Source organism: Rhinoraja longicauda, chromosome 14 (assembly GCF_053455715.1).
Source record: "Rhinoraja longicauda isolate Sanriku21f chromosome 14, sRhiLon1.1, whole genome shotgun sequence".
NCBI classification, from domain to species: domain Eukaryota; kingdom Metazoa; phylum Chordata; class Chondrichthyes; order Rajiformes; family Arhynchobatidae; genus Rhinoraja; species Rhinoraja longicauda.
In genome coordinates this window covers 31,893,198-31,910,587 of record NC_135966.1, presented here as the reverse complement: position 1 = coordinate 31,910,587, position 17,390 = coordinate 31,893,198, and the positions used below count along the sequence as shown (strand labels likewise).

General features: G+C 44.4%; 1 protein-coding gene across 1 annotated transcript in view; it reads right to left on the bottom strand.

The window, feature by feature from the left end:
- Positions 1 to 17,390, bottom strand: part of mgat4b (alpha-1,3-mannosyl-glycoprotein 4-beta-N-acetylglucosaminyltransferase B) — a 133,260-nt gene that overhangs the window by 52,405 nt on the left and 63,465 nt on the right. The window contains exons 3-4 of the mRNA XM_078411664.1: positions 3,824 to 3,967; positions 2,255 to 2,388 (exon numbers count right to left, since the gene is read on the bottom strand). Coding sequence (XP_078267790.1) covers positions 2,255 to 2,388; positions 3,824 to 3,967 — 278 coding nt within the window. The remainder of the gene's footprint in view (positions 1 to 2,254; positions 2,389 to 3,823; positions 3,968 to 17,390) is intronic.

Sequence of the window (17,390 nt, the reverse complement as noted above, 5' to 3'; positions counted from 1 at the left end):
ACGACACCACGTTAAACTAATATGGATACAAAAAGCTGGGTTACAAAAAAGACAAACTGTTGGAGTATCTCAGCGGGTCAGGCAGCATCTCTGCGGAATATGGATAGGGGACATTTCGGGTCGGAACCCTTCTTCAGATTGATCTCCTCTGCCTGCACCTGATCCATATCCATGTGTCTATCTAAGAGCCTTATAAACGCCACTATCGTATCTGCCTCCACTACCATCTATGGCAACACGTTCCAGGCACTCACCACTCTCCATATAAAAAACTTGTCTCACACATCTCCTTTAAACCTTCCCTACACATCTATATACTAAAACTCTTGTTTGTTTGTTTGTTTGTTCCTGAACTACAGCCAAAACGGTAGACTATAGTGCGACAATTATAGGCCCACCTTACTCACCGTCATCCCTTTGGGGCTAATGGAAGAAGTTTCATTGAAATTGGTGTTATATTTTTTAAGTTATTCACATTTAAAAGTTTAAATCTATCTCCTAGGGAGGGAGGGAGGGAGGGAGGAGGGGGGAAGAGGGAATGGGGGAATAACGGGGGTTGAGGGGGATGGAGTGGAGAGGGTAGGCAGGGAAGGGAAGGGGGAAGGGAAGGGGGAGCGGAAGGGGGGGAGGGGGAGAGGAAGGGAGGGGAGGGAGAGGGGAAGGTGGGGAGGGAGATGGAGGGAGGGGGATGGAGGGAGGGGGATGGAGGGAGGGGGGAAAGGGGGTTGAGGGGGATGGAGTGGGGCGGAGGGGAAGGGGGGAGGGGTAAAGGAAGGGGGGTGGGGGAGGCAAGGGAGGGAGGGAAGTGGGGAGGGGGGAGAGGGGAGTGGGGGGAAGAGGGGACAGTGGGGGGGAGTGGGGGAGGAGAAGGTGCTGCACCAATGCAGGAGAGGTTTGGGCCCAATGGGTCCACTTGGTCGACTTTAAATTATCCTCTCTCCTTAATGGTTTTAATCAGTGCCCTTTTTTATGATGGTACCTCTAAAAAGTTAAATATCATTATTTTGTTTTCTGGCCACTTGAAAGGTATGTATATTAAAAGTGCTTACTGGCATCTTTTATCTACAAAAAACCCTCTGCTTTCAATGGACAACTTTTTCTAAAAGGACGGCCCCAAGTTCCACCTTGCGTGGGAATAGATCCTCACAGAACCTACCTTGTCTAACCCGTCAAGAATGCAATCATGGATGATTGGTAACTTAAGGGCCTGTCCCGCTTTACGCGATTTTAAGGCGACTGCCGGCGACTAGGCTGTCGCCGACAGTTCGCCGGGGTGTCGCGGGCATGATCATGAGTAGTCTTCAAAGAATCGTAGTGGATCTCGGCGCGTCGCTGAGAAACCAACCGGTATGAAATTTCTCGGCGACAACTGGCTTGTCGCCAGGTATCGTTGCTTATTGCGGGCGCTGTCGCATGCTGTCCCCAGGTTTGCTAGATGCATTTAGAAGCACATAATATTAAATTAAGTAAAGTCATTTGAAGATACCATAAAATACTTGTGTTTAACCAATTTATTTACCGTCAGGACATTTGACAGGTAGATTGGAGGTGACAGTTTGCCAGTCAGGTAAGCGTGGGAATTTTCGCGATGTTTATGGCCATCAGCGATTACATTTAAAGTAGACTCCCAACCCAGATATGCAACCCAGAAACCAGATATGCACCTCCCGTACATTTTCAAAGAATGCCCACACTCCGCACAAAAATCCATTTGACCAATTTAACCACTTTTAAAATTAAATTTCTTGATACTGCTATTAGTAAACTGGAAGTCAATCCAGTTTATGCCTTGTTACCGTGAAACTTGGTTTTCTAGTAACCCAGGCAAGATGTTATATTTCAAAACTCTCAAGTACTTACTGACTTGTCAGTAATTTCAGCGAAAATTAGGATGCCGGAGAAGCATTGACAGCGTGGGAATTTTGTGATGTTTCCGAAGACGGTGTAATCTCGACCTGACTCGGCATTGTCGTGGTCATTGTTGTCGGGTAAAAGAAAATTTTGGCGATCTGCTACGACTTTGACAGTCGCCGACAGTCGCCTAAAAAATCGCCTAAGTGAGACAGGCCCTTTAATTTTTCACTCTGGTTCCAAATCCTTTGATAACGCAAGCTGATTTAAGGAAAAAGGCACCAAAAATCTCAGTAATTATTTACTCGTCCTAAATTCAGGTAGTGGTACTGCTCTATTTCAGCCTGTTTCCATGCTGTGTGACTCCATGACTCTGATCTTAAACGTCAGGTTCCTTACTCACCTCTGCAATGAGTACAACAATCACACAGTCTTGCTTCTCCCCAGGGGTCAGTTCATAAATGAGTGAGTTCAAGGTATTGATCAGGTAACTGTGCACCTCCCGCTTTACGGTGGGAACTCCCATCACTATCGAAACTGCAGGCACACAGTATAAAACAGATCAGGATTCCACCAACAATGTAGTTCAAACATCAAGAATTCATCAGGATAACCCAAGATAACACACATTTCAACCCCACTTGAATGAGTAAGGCATGGAGGGTCTCTGTGTGTCAGGCAGCAACTGTGTAGGGAATAAAGAAGCACATACTTTTAGTTAGACTTTAGAGATACGGCACGGAAACAGGCCCTTCAGCTCACCGAGTCCGTGCCGATCAGTGATCACACCGCACACCAGCACTATCCTACAAACTGGAGACAATTTACAATTTTTACCAAAGTCAATTAAACTAGGGACTCAGTGAGTCAGGCAGCATTCATGGAGGGAAATGAATGGAAGACATTTCGGACTGATGGTGCTAAGGGGAAATAGTTGGTAGAGAGTGAGGAGGGGCTGGAGCAGGAGCCAGCAAGTGATAGGTGGATCCAGGTGAGAAAGGGCAGATGAGTCGGGTGGGAGAGGGATGGGTGGAGATTGTGACCAAGGCTGGACGTGACCAGTGGAGAAAACAAAAGGGTGTAGATGGTAGAACCTGACAAGAGCAAAAGGTTGGAAATGAAAACTAGAATCAGAGCTGGGATGGTGGGTAGAAGGAAATGGGGGGTGGGGGCGGGAGAGTGTGGCAAATGGGGACATGGTGGGGATGAATGGGTGATGAGCTAATGGAGGGTGGGAAAGGAACTGGGTGATAGGGACAGGGGGAATGGAAAAAAGGTGTATACATGGACTTGACGGGATTGCGTGGATGAAAAGGGGGGTGGGGGGTAACAGAAATTAGAGAATTCAACATCGATAGGAAAGGTTTAGAGGGATATGGCCAATGGGGGCAGTTGGGACTAGAGTAGATGGGGCATCTTGGTTGGCATGGACGACTTGGGTCAAAGGGTCTGTTTCCATGCTGTATGACTCTGACATTCATACCGTTGGGTTTTATGCTGCTCAAGTGAAATATGAGCAGAGGGGTTAAAATGATTAGCAACCCGGAGATCCAGCAGGCCTTGGCAGACCGAGCACAAGAGTTTGGCAAAATGGTTGCCGAGTCTATGCCTGGTCTCCCCGAAGTAGGAGCTGGATACCTTTTGTAGTTTAGTTCATTTTAAAGATACAGCGGGGAAACAGGTCCTTCGGCCCACCGAGTTTGTGCCGACCAGCACACTAACACACACTAGGTATAATTTATAATTTTTTTGAAGCCAATTTACCTACAACCCACTACGTCTTTGGAGTGTTGTGAAAAACCGGAGCATCCGGAGAAAATCAATGCAGTCACAGGGAGAACATACAAACTCCGTACAGACAGTTCCTGTAGCCAGGATCGAACCCGGGTCTCTGGCGCTATAAGACAGCAACTCAACCGCTGCACAACTGTGCTGCCCTGCTGCCTATTTTCTAGATATTTTGATTTCTCACCTCCAGTTCTTCTCTGTCCCAAGTAGACAGACGGCAGGAAAGTGTTCTCTCTGGCCAGCAGGTGTGGGAGGTGATTGAAGATGCTTGGCAGCTGCAGTACATTTTTACTGACGGTGACGTTCCACAACTTGAGCTTCGCTTCATCTGAAATAAGCGAAGTGATGCAGGTGAGATAAGAAAAAACTGAAAGAAATATAGATAGATGGAACAAGTAAATGCAATACTCAGCGTGGACACGGTGGGCCTCACATTAACACTATCCTACACACACTAGGGACAATTTACACCTATACCAAGCCAATTAACCTACAAACCTGTCTGTCTTTGGAGTGTGGGAGGAAACCGAAGATCTCTGAGAAAACCCACGCGGTCACGGGAAGAAGGTACAAATTCCATACAGGCAGCACCCGTAGCCGGGATCAAACCCGGGTCTCTGGCACTGTAAGCGCTGTAAGGCAGCAACTCTACTGCTGCGCCACCATGCCACCCATAAAATTTGAAATTAGTGGCACAGTCGTACAGCCTCACAATGCCAGAGACCCACATCGGATCCTGACCTAGGTACTGTTTGTGTGGAGTTTGCACTTTCTCCGTGTGACCGCGTGGGTTTCTTCCAGGTGCTCCGATTTCCTCCCATATCCCAAAGACGTGTGGGTTTGTAGGTTAATTGCCCTTCTGTAAATTTCCCCTAGTGTTTAGACAGTGGATGAGAAAGTCGAATAACATAGAACTAGTGTGAATGGGTGATCGATGGTCGGCATGGACTCAGTGGGCATTCTGTATGACACTATGTGTAGGAGTGGATGAGAAAGTAACATAATGTACAACTAGTGTGAATGGGTGATCCAGTGGACTCGGCGGCATTAAGGGCCTTTTTCCGTGCTGTATCGCTAAAACTAAACTAAGCTAAAAAATAAACGTTAATTATTTTGAAAACTAGTTCAGACAGGAGTTTCTCGTGAGCCAACATTTAGATGGTGGTGCAGAACTGTGCCTCAATATCATTTACTCTCAATCCTTACCCAACAGATACCATGTAGACACAAGGAACTACAGATACTGGCTTACAAAAGAGGACACAAAGTGCTGGAGTAACTCAATGCATTAGGCAGCATCTCTGGAGTACATGGATAGGTGACTGTTTGAAGGACTGTTTGGCCTCATGCAAAATGTTCTCTTGAGATGCGGCCTGACCCAATAAGTTACTCTAGCACTTTGTGCACCCCCAACAATACCAATGCTTTGAATTTTCCAACTGACCTCCCTCCTCTCCACCCTTGCTTTTGTTGTGGTTGCTGCAACTAAGTTCCAGACTTCCATTCCCTTTGTATGTGAAGAATTGCTTCATTGCATCAGCCCCGGACTCTGATTTTAAGGTCCTGTTCTTAAGTACAAACACTCTAAACAAAATGCTTTATTGGAAGCTAACAGCAGAATTAAATAACAACATTGGAAAACAAATAAAACTCTTCAAATTGCAAGCAACCAAGAATAAGGCAGCCATCCAACATCTTGACAGATGGAAACAGAAGATGTTCAAAGTCAGCAGTGCTTGGCAGTGATGTGGGAGAAGAGCCTGATGTGAGATGGCAGCTCAAAGTCACTTGCTTGATGATGTTTCAACAATATTCTACGTTCTGGCCCAGCTCTCTGCTGAAATTCCAGACCTTCTGTGGCTTGGCATAATTTCCTAATTATTTTTTTTGCATTAATGTCTTATTTAATTGGCACAGTCTTCGTTCTGTTAGAAATGTTGCATGCTATTTACATGCTATTTGTTTGTATGTATTTGTCTGAGTCTAGGTGCCTGTTAAGATGCTGCAAACATGATTTTCGGTGTACCTTTACTTCACTGTGCTTGAGCAGAAGGCTATACACTCAATTAAACAACATTTTCTGAAGCAAGCCTCCTACACCATATCTAGCAGAGCTGCAACATGACAATGTTGTATAACATGTTCATAAGTTCTTGGAGCAGACTTAGGCCATTTGGTCCATCAAGTCTACCCTGCCATTCAATCATGGCTGATCCTTCCTTCTCAACCCCATTCTCCTGCCTTCTCCCCATAACCCCTGACACCCTTGCTAATCAAGAACCTGTCAATCTCTACCTTAAAAATATCCAATGACTTGGCCTCCACCACCGTCTGTGGCAATGAATTCCAGATTTACCACTCTCTGACTAAAGAAATTGCTCCTCATCTCCTCACTAATCAACTCTCATGTTGAAGCTGGAAACATCGCTCTTCAGCTGGTTACTCTCCTGTCCAATCCTTGATGAATAAAGGATAAAAACTGGCCCATGTCTATCAATATCCCCACTGTCCAAGAAAAATAAATTAAAAGTATTAATGACACCAATAATAAATGTTGCTAGTAACCCCAGGAAAGTTGAGGTGTCTGCCGAGCCCACATGCCCTCACTTTGGGAACAAATAGAACCACATGATTAAAGAGCACCTTCAATGGCTATTTTTTAAATTATGTTATCTCTTGAGTACTGTGTTTACAAACCTGTTGTGCCACCACAAATAAGAATTTCATTGTTCCGTGTTGGCACATATAATTAAACACTCGACTGATTAAAGTTGGCATTCATAGCGAGGGGATTTGAGTATAGGAGCAGGGAGGTTCTGCTGCAGTTGTACAGGGCATTGGTGAGACCACACCTGGAGTATTGCATACAGTTTTGGTCTCCTAATCTGAGGAAAGACATTCTTGCCATAGAGGGAGTACAGAGAAGGTTCACCAGATTGATTCCTGGGATGGCAGGACTTTCATATGAAGAAAGACTGGATAGACTCGGCTTGTACTCGCTGGAATTTAGAAGATTGAGGGGGGATCTTATAGAAACTTACAAAATTCTTAAGGGGTTGGACAGGCTAGATGCAGGAAGATTGTTCCCGATGTTGGGGAAGTACAGAACAAGGGGTCACAGTTTAAGGATAAGGGGGAAGTCTTTTAGGACCGAGATGAAAACGTTTTTTTTCACACAGAGAGTAGTGAATCTGTGGAATTCTCTGCCACAGAAGGTAGTTGAGGCCAGTTCATTGGCTATATTTAAGAGGGAGTTAGATGTGGCCCTTGTGGCTAAAGGGACCAGGGGGTATGGAGAGAAGGCAGGTACAGGATACTGAGTTGGATGATCAGCCATGATCATATTGAATGGCGGTGCAGGCTCGAAGGGCCGAATGGCCTACTCCTGCACCTTTCTATGTTTCTATTAGCTCTCCTGATTAGTTCACACCGAGCAACTAAATCTCTCTTTTCCATTTTTCTTCCCCTCGTCCCTTCTGAGATCCACTGAGTTCCTTCAGTACTTTGCGTTTTGCTCCAAGATTCCAGCATTTGCAGTTCCTTGTGGATTCGGCTAAACTAGTTATTCCAAAACTAGATAGGTCTATCAAGTCACGGTCCCTAATTTTAAAATCACTGTGAAAAATTGAGTTCGCTACTTTCTACTCCAGTCACTTTCATCTTTACTTGAAGGCACGACATTGTAATAGATGAATTACAAAGAACAGTCTTCACTGTTGAATTATGTGGGAGATTTGGGAGGTTTAGGACAATGATGGTATGCACAACTCCCACAAAAGAAAGAGGACCAACACAATGGCAGCCTTTGCTCAACATTGCTGTTGTCTATTTCTGTATTACATGTGCATGATCTTGCAGAGAAAAAACCCAAAGGGAACTCTCAGCATTTCTACACCAATGCCATCTGGTTCGGAATTCCTGAGCAAAATGGAACATAGAACAGTACAGCACAGGAACAGGCCCTTCGGCCCACAATGTCTGCGCCAAACATGATGCCAAGATAAACTAATCGTCACATGATTTACACCCCTCCATCCTTGCATATCCATGTGCCAATCTAAAAGCCTCTTAAACGCCACTATCGTATCTACCTCCACCACCACCCAGGCAGTGCATTCCTGGCACCCACCGCCCTCTGTGTAAAAGAACTTGCCCCGCCCATCCGTTTAAACTTTCTCACCCCTATGGTCCTTGAAATTCATACCCAGGGAAAAAGGTTCTGACTGTCTACATATCAATGCCTCATACTTTTATATACTTCTACCAGGTTTCCCCCCAACCTTTAATTTTACAAAGAAGACAATCCAAATTTGTTCAACCTCTCCTTACAACTAATACACTCAGCATTCTGCTAAATGTCTTCTGAGCCTTCTCCTAAACCTCCACGTCCTTCCTAAAATGGGGCGACCAGAACCAAACGCAATATTTGAGTGGCACAGTGGTAGAGTTGCTGCCTTGCAGCACCAGAGACCAGGGTTCGATCCTGACTGACTCCCTGTGATTGCGTGGGTTTCCTTCGGGTGTTCCAGTTTCCTCCCACATTTCAAAGAAATGGAGGTTTCTGAGTTAATTGGCTTCTGTAAAGCTGCCTCCAGTATGTACTGTACAGATGATCGTCGGTTGGCATGGACTTAGTGGGCCAATGATCCTGTTTCCACACTGTATCTCTAAACTAAATTAAACTAAACTATTCCAAATGCGGCCTAACCAAAGATCTATAAAGCTGCAATGTGACTTCCTGATATATGGGAGCTCCAACCTGCTGCCAATACCTTGACTGCAATCCGATACGCAACTAGTTAGAGCACAACACAGATGTCCAGCAGTTCATCTCTCATATATCATTCCCTTTTTAAATTTAACTACTTCACAATTGATTCTCAATTGATTTTTAATAATAGACAGAATGGAGAGTCGTGCTGAAGTAACTCAGTGGGTCAGGCAGCATCTCTGCATAACATGAAGAGGTGATATTTTGGGTCGGGATCTCTCGTCTCAAACCAAAACAGCACCTATCCATGTTTTCCAGAAATGCTGCCTAACCCAGCAGTTTTTGGGGAGTTGTTTGGAGTCATGGAGCACAGTTGCTCTTGCCTTAGTCACCTGACTTTACATGGATGGACACAAAGAGCTGGAATAATTCAGCAAGTCAGGCAACACCTGTAGAGAAAAAGGATGAGTGACATTTCGGGTCAGTACCCTTCTTCAGACCCACCCAAATCGCCATCCATCCTTTTTCTCTAGAGATATTTCCTGAACTGTTGAGTTACTCCAGCACTTTTTGTCTCTCTTTGGTTTAAACCAGCATCCGAAGTTCCTTGTTTCTGCAGTTTTTGGGGAGTTGTCTGGGGATATGCAGCACAGTTGCTCTTGCCTTAGTCACAGCACAGCACAGTCACAGCAGCTGGGGTTGCCTTAGTCACCTGTGGAAGAAAATATTAATATCCTTTCTTACTTAATTTTGATTGGAATTGAACAAGGTAAAGAAAGGGTGTTTGGATGTGACAATTGGCATCTCTCGTTGACCAGGTGTAGAAGTGGTTCGTGAGAATCGGTAAAGTAAGATTACACGTATTACCTCTTGTGTAGGAATGTGTTGGAGGGTGAATGGTAAATGTAAACATGAAATAGTAGGAGATAAGGAAGCTTGTTTTCCTTTGTGAGAAGTTACAGTAGACCACCCTCGCCCCCTACCGTTAGCAGTGTAGATACGTTGCAGTAAATGGGGGGCTTATGATTGGCTCGGAGAGGGGGTGGTGGCGCGGTCCGCCTAAAAGGTGAGATAGAATAATGTCAATATGCCCTTGTATTGTGTTTGAATTATATTAACCATCTGTTGTTGAATAAGATTGGCATAAACAAAAAGTATATCAGATCACACTGAATGGCGGTGCTGGCTCGAACGGCCGAATGGACTCCTCCTGCACCTTTTTTCAGTTTCTATGTTTCTATGTTATGACGAATGAAATAATTGGTACCCATGTAGTTGATAGTATATTTTTGTATAGTTGTATCTAACAAAAAACAAAAGTTGTTTACTGCACAGTATAATTCTGCTGTGAAGTCCGAGAACTGGTGAGCAGTTAACTGCCACCATCTCTCCATGATGTCATGCAATAAAGTCTCTTGAAGCAAACCTGCGAAGTGTCCGCTTTTCAATTTCCTTTAATTTCCCTCTAAATTAATTTCTTCCACTTACATTGATACATAACGCAAGGTTCTCCGGGACTTCACCATGTAGGACTGGTCATTTTATCAATGACTGTCCAGATCCAGCATGCTAGTCCGTGGCAAATGTCAAGTGCCACCACCAGAACAATGTCAAGTGCCAGAGCAGAGCCAGCAGCTGGCGAACCTGTGGAATTCTTTGCCACAGAAAGCTGTGAAAGCTTGTGGAGGTCAAGTCAGTGGATATTTTTAAGGCAGAGATAGATAGATTTTGGATTAGTACAGGTATCAGAGGTTATGGGGAGAAGGCAGGAGAATGGGTTAGGAGGAAGTGACAGGTCAGCCATGATTGAATGGCGGAGTAGACTTGATGGGCCGAATGGCCTAATTCTACTCCAATCACTTGTGGCTCACGATTCTGGAAGCGTTAACTCAAAAGTAGTTGCGTAGGGGGAAAAACAAACACTCAAAGCCTCATACATGCAAGTTCCCCGGTGAGCGCAAGATTAAAATACTTGAGCTGCAACCAAATTATCAGTCAAGTGTAACAAGATGGTTGGCAATTAGATTGACTTTATGAGATAGACAAAATGAAAATTTCACCTAGAATAAAAGCAGTTAGTTAAAAGCAATTAAGAATAAATTTGTGTTCAGAGGCTCAAACAGAATGTCCTCTGGTCGGGTACCTTCTAAAGTACCAATTGAAACTAATTTCATATAAATTTGTACAATAACTTCAATTTCTAATTAATGTCCTTGGATTTTCATTCTCACTTCAAGATGCTGATTTACAATGTGCAGCAAAGTAGTTAATTTTTATTTACATAATCACATTCAATGAAAAGATAGATAATGAACCACAGAACCACATGTGGAATGCGGAATGTAGTATTAATTTTAGTGTGCTCTGGACAGATCTCTAAATTAAACACTCACTTTATCCTGTACAATATCAACATCAGGAACATCTTTCTATATGGAATCTTTGAATATGAGAGGCACAGATAGACTGTTAGAACCTTTTTCCCCAGGGCTGGAAATGTCAACGACTAGAGGGCATAGCTTTAAGGAAAGAGGGGGAAAGTTTAAACGAAATGTACGGGGCAAGTTATTTACACAGAGGTGGTGGGTGCCTGGAATGGCTGCCAAGGGTGGTGGTGGAGGCTGATACGACACTGACATTTAAGATATTTTTGGATGGGTATTTGAAAGTGCAGGGAATGAGGTCTCATCTGTTGAGCATTTCCAGGACTTTTTTGTGTTAGATCATGGCAAGCACTGCATTTTACATGGCTCCAGTACTCTCATGTGTCTCTTCTTCCCCAGTCTCTATTAACTAGTTGGTACTGAAAACATTGTGTTAGCTGGACAACCTTGGTTTAGTTTTGAGATACAGCGCGGAAACAGGCCCTCCGGCCCAACGAGTACACACCGATCAGCAATCCCCGCACACGTACACTATCCTACGCACACTAGGGACAATTTACAATTGTACCAAGCCAATTAGCGTACAAACATGCACGCCTTTGGAGTGTGGGAGGAAACCGGAAATCCCGGAGAAAGCCCATGCAGGTCACCGTGGAACGTACAAACTCCCTACAGAGAGCACCCGTAGTCAGGGACGAACCCGGGCCTCTAGCGACGTTAGGCAGCCACTCTACTGTCGCGCCACTGTGTCGCCCCTATCAGAGAAATTCCCTTTCTTCTCTTCACCTCTTGGTTTATTTAATGTCACATGCACAGATATACAGTGAAACACTTATTCTGCATTTTATCCAGTCAAAGGTACACGAGTAAAATATCACGCATAGATTTGCCATGTTCCGGCGCTATTTTGCAATTTCTAAATCTCTGAAAAGTCCGACTTGGTGCAAGGAAATGTACATTTTGTTATTTTATCATTTGAGTGCAGCACAGTGGCGCAGCTGGTAGAGTCGCTGCCTCATAGCGCCAGAAACTGGGTGCGATCCTAACCTCGGGTGCTGTGTGTATGGAGTTTGCACATTCTCCATGTGACCGCATGGGCTTCCTCCGCTTGCTCCGGTTTCCTACGACATCGCGGATTTGTAGGTTTATTGGCCCTCTGTAAATTGTCTGTGTGAACAGGTAATCGACGGTTGGCATGGACTCGGTGGGCCGAAGGGCCTGTTTCCGTGCTGTATCTATAAACTATACTAAAGTTTTATGCCCGGTGCCCCGTGGCACAGGATCGATGAAGTAGGGGTGAGCCTGGCCCAGCACGATGCCATCAGCTCCTTCCACCACCGCTCCTTCCACCACGCCAAGCCTGCTTGTTATCTTATTTTCCAGTTGTGATCAAAGGCATTGGACTGAAACATTAACGCTGCTGCTCTCTCCACTGCTTTGGCAAGAGCTGCTAAGTATTTCCAGCAGTTTCTGTTTTCATTTGAGATGGTGCAGAGAGGGAGATAATACAATTTGAGCAGCCATCAATGTGTGTGTTTGGAATAAATGCTGATCAACTAGACTATCCCCTGCGCTTAATAGTTCTCTTCACAGATATTGGCTGGGCAACAGTATTTTGCATTTTGCAGCAGAGAACAATTTTGCTTTAATAGCTTTTGCTGGAATAGTTCATTTCTAGAGTGCTTTTCACCTAATGGCATTTCGTTGAAGTGTAGTCACTTCGGTAATACATTAAGCATGTGATATAAAGACAGAGCTGAAGCATTTACAATCAGTTTTAGCCAGAAGTGTGGAGTGGATTGTCGATTGCTGCTTCTTCCCGACATCTACGGCCACACAGAAGTCACTCTGCAGTCAGCCTGATCCAAGGTGAGGCTGGCAGTACTGGATACAGGAAAGAATACTGGATATGGCACAGTGGCACAGAGAACCAAACCGCTGCCTCACAGTGCCCGTGGTCCGGTTCAATCCTCACCTCGGGTGATGTTTGTCTGTGTGGAGTTTATACGCTCCTGTGACCTTGTGGGTTTCCTCTGATGCTCCGGTTTCCTTCCACATCACAAAGACGTGCGGGTTTTGTAGGTTAAAACTGTAGAAACCATACTGCTGTAGAAAGCATTTTTTCGGGATGCATCACAGCAGTTTGGGAACAGCTCCATTCAAGACCGCAAGAAATTGCAGAGTTGTGGATGTTAGCCCAGACCATCACACAAACAAGCCTCCCATCCATCAACTCCATTTACACTTCATGCTGCCTCGGCACGGCCACCAGCATAATCAAGGACCAGTCTCACCCCAGTCACTCCCTCTCCTCCCCTCTCCCGTCAGGCAAGAGGTAAAGAAGTGTGAAAACGCACACCTCCAGATTCAGATACCTCCAAATGCATACCTAACTCATCCATACCAACCAAGATGTCTATCTAACAGAATTCTGCCATTGATAATGGGAAATCAAAGAGTCAAAAAACAGGGAAATACCAACCAAGTCTACCCCACTAGCCTGAATTTGGTCCATGTCCCTTTTGCAATCCGTATACCTATCCATCTGTCTTTTAAACATCACTGTTGTTCCCACCTTTACAGTTTCTTCTGGCAGCTCATTCCATATTCACTCCACCCTCTGTGTGAAAAAGCTGCAGCTCAGCAAAATCCCTTTAAAATCTTTCAACTCCCATCTTTAATCTATGCAGTTTAGTTTGAGACTTCCCGTCTCTGAAGAAAAGATTGCGACCATCCAACTTAGTTTAGCAGTTGACAGGTGTCTTCAATGAAATATACAAGATCCTGAGGGCCTCGACTGGGTGGACCTGTTCCTCTTGTGGGGAATCTAGATCTCATGGTCACTGTTTGAGACAGACAAGTCACCTATTTAAGACAGACATCAGAAAACCAAGAGTCCTCCTCAAAGGGCAGTGGAAATAGTCATTAAATGGTCATAGAGCATGAAAGCGGGCCCTTTGGCCCAACTAGTACATGCTGCCGCAAGTGCCCCATCTAAGCTAATCCATTTCTTACATTTGACTCATGTCCCTCTAAACCTTTCCTATCCATGTACCTGCCATAGGACTTTTAAGTGCAATTATAGTACCTGTTTCAACTCCCTCCACTGGCAGCTATTTCCATATACCCACCACCCTCTGTGTGAAAAAGCTGCCCCATGAGGTTTCCTCGCTACACCGTAAACCTATATGCTCTCATTCTTGATTTCCCAATTCTCAGAAAAATATTCTGTGCATTCACTCTCTCTATCCCCCTTATGATTTTACATGCCTCAATACGGTCAACCCTCTGTCTCAAGAAGTAATGTCCCAGCCTGCCCAACCTCCCGGTAGTTCAGTCCCTCGAGTCCAGAATAGAAAGATGGATAAGTATCGGGTTAAGAAAATTACCGCAGGTACAAGAATGTGGAGTAAAAGCATTTCAACAATGATCTTGTCAAATGGTGCAGCAGGCTTGAGGAGCAAAGTTGACCCTCCAGCTCCTAACCCATATCTTTATATAAAAGGACACAAAGTGCTGGAGTAACTCAGCGGGTCAGGCAGCATCTCTGGAGAATCTGGATAAGTGACATTCCGGGGAGAAACCCTTCTTAAGACTGACTGAACCACGGAGTTACTCCAGCATTTTGTGTCCTTTTGTGCAAACCAATAACTGTAGTTTCTTGTTTCTACCCTATGTTTGTAATGCCGAGTATCATAGGACAGAGAACAGTACAGCACAGGAACGGGTCCTTGAACCCACAATGTTTGTGCCAAGTTAAACTGATCTCATCTGCCTGTACATGATCCATATCCCTCTATTCCTTGCATTTCCATGTGGCTATCTAAAAGCCTCTTAAACGCCACTATCATATATGCTTCCACCACTACCCCTAGGAGTGTGTTCCAGGCCCCCACCACTCTCTGTGTAAATAAAACTTGCCCCGTACATCTCCATTAAACTTTCCACCTCTCATCTTATAGCTATGCTCCCTTGTGTTAGACATTTCTACCCAGTGAAAAAAGTTCTGACTGTCAATCGATGCGTCTCACAATTTTATAGACTTTCTATCAAGTCTCCCCTCAACCTCCGATATTCCAAATAAAACAATCCAAGTCTGTCCAACCTCTCCCTGTAACCGATACCCCCTAATCCAGGCATAATTCTAGCAAACCTTCTCTGCGCCCTCTCCAAACCTTCCACATCCTTCCTGTATTGTGGTGACCACAACCGAATGCAATACTCCAAATGCGGCCTGATCAAAGTTCTGCAAAGCTGCATCATGAATTGATTCTTACAAAATAATTAAAAACCCCAGGGAGTAAGTGGCAATGCATTTAAATAATCTTACTTCTCCCTCAGAGCCCCATTGTTTAAGTTCCAAATATCATAGAAACATAGAAACGTAGAAAATGGGTGCAGGAGTAGGCCATTCGGCCCTTCGAGCCTGCACCGCCATTCAATATGATCATGGCTGATCATCCAGCTCAGTAACCTGTACCTGCCTTCTCTCCATACCCCCTGATCCCTTTAGCCACAAGGGCCACATTTAACTCTCTCTTAAATATAGCCAATGAACTGGCTTCAACTACCTTCTGTGGCAGAGAATTCCACAGACTCACCACTCTCTGTGTGAAGAAATGTTTTCTCATCTCGGTCCTAAAAGACTTCCCCCTTATCCTTAAGCTGTGACCCCTGGTTCTGGACTTCCCCAACATCAGGAACAATCTTCCCGCATCTAGCCTCTCCAACCCCTTAAGAATTTTATATATTTCAATAAGATCCCCCCTCAGTCTTCTAAATTTCAGTGAGTATAAGCCTAGTCTATCCAGTCTTTCTTCATATGAAAGTCCTGCCATCCCAGGGATCAATCTGGTGAACCTTCTCTGTACTCCCTCTAAGGCTAGAATGTCTTTCCTCAGATTAGGAGACCAAAACTGTACACAATTCTCCAGGTGCGGTCTCACCAAGGCCCTGTACAACTGCAGCAGAACCTCCCTGCTCCTAAACTCAAATCCTCTTGCTATGAATGCTAACATACCATTCGCTTTCTTCACTGCCTGCTGCACCTGCACGCTTGCTTTCAATGACTGGTGCACCATGACACCCAGGTCACGTTGCATCTCCCCTTTTCCTAATTAGCCACCATTCAGGTAATACTCTGCTTTCCTGTTCTTGCCGCCAAAGTGGATAACCTCACATTTATCCACATTATATTGCATCTGCCATGCATTTGCCCACTCTCCTAATCTATCCAAGTCACTCTGCAGCCTCCTAGCATCCTCCTCACAGCTAACACTGCCACCCAGCTTCGTGTCATCGGCAAACTTAGAGATATTGCATTCAATTCCCTCGTCCAAATCATTAATATATATTGTAAATAACTTGGGTCCCAGCACTGAGCCTTGCGGTACCCCACTAGTCACTGCCTGCCATTCCGAAAAGGACCCGTTTATTCCTACTCTTTGCTTCCTGTCTGCCAACCAATTCTCTATCCACCTCAACACTGAACCCCCAATACCGTGTGCTTTAAGTTTGTACCCCAATCTCCTATGTGGGACCTTGTCGAAGGCCTTCTGAAAGTCCAGATATAACACATCGACTGGTTCTCCCTTATACACTCTACTAGTTACATCCTCGAAAAATTCTATAAGATTCGTCAGGCATGATTTGCCTTTCATAAATCCATGCTGACTTTGTCCGATGATTTCACCACTTTCCAAATGTGATGCTATCACATCTTTAATAACTGACTCTAGCATTTTCCCCACTACCGATGTTAGGCTAACTGGTCTATAATTCCCCGTTTTCTCTCTCCCTCCCTTTTTAAAAAGTGGGGTTACATTAGCTACCCTCCAATCCTCAGGAACTACTCCAGAATCTAAAGAGTTTTGAAAAATTATCACTAATGCAGAGTTACCTATTAGAATTAAGTTTCTATCATTGGTTTTCTTTGTGGAACATTTTTTAAAGTTATGTTTAAATGTTAAAGCTCACTGGCAAGAAGAAAACTTACTTGGAACAACCTTTTCAAACACTGTTTACAAGGGTATGATTCAGTGAAGTCATGTGGAACTGTTTCCTCCCAGGGAGTAAACAAATGGAATAAATTAACAGGGAAGATCTCTGAAATTGTTGGCATAAAATGTGCTTGTGACAATCGACAGCCTTGCCAGAATGTTGTCTATAATGAGAAAAAGCTCAGCTTGTTGAGCTTAATAGCATCTTACTGTTCCGAACAATTTCTTACACCTTAATGATGTTAGCACATTAATGCCTCACAAAATCACACCTAAACGAAACAGGGCTCAACGCGAAACATTACCTATCCATGTTCTCCAGAGATGCTGCCTGAGCCAGAGTTACTTCAGAACTTTGTGTTTTCTTTTCTAAAGGAAACACACAATACTTTGGGCACACGTTTAAGTTTGAAGGATCCCAACCCGAAATGTTGTTTGTCCATTTCCCTCCACAGATGATGCCTGACCTGTTCATTTCCTACAACAGTTTGTTTTTTGGCTCAAGATTTCAGAATCTGCAGTCTCTTATGTTGTCACAATAGTTTAGTTTAGAGATACAGCGCGGAAACAGGCTCTTTGGCTCACCGAATCCACACCGACCAGCGATCCCCGCACATTAACACTATCCCACACATACAAGGGACAATTTACACTTAT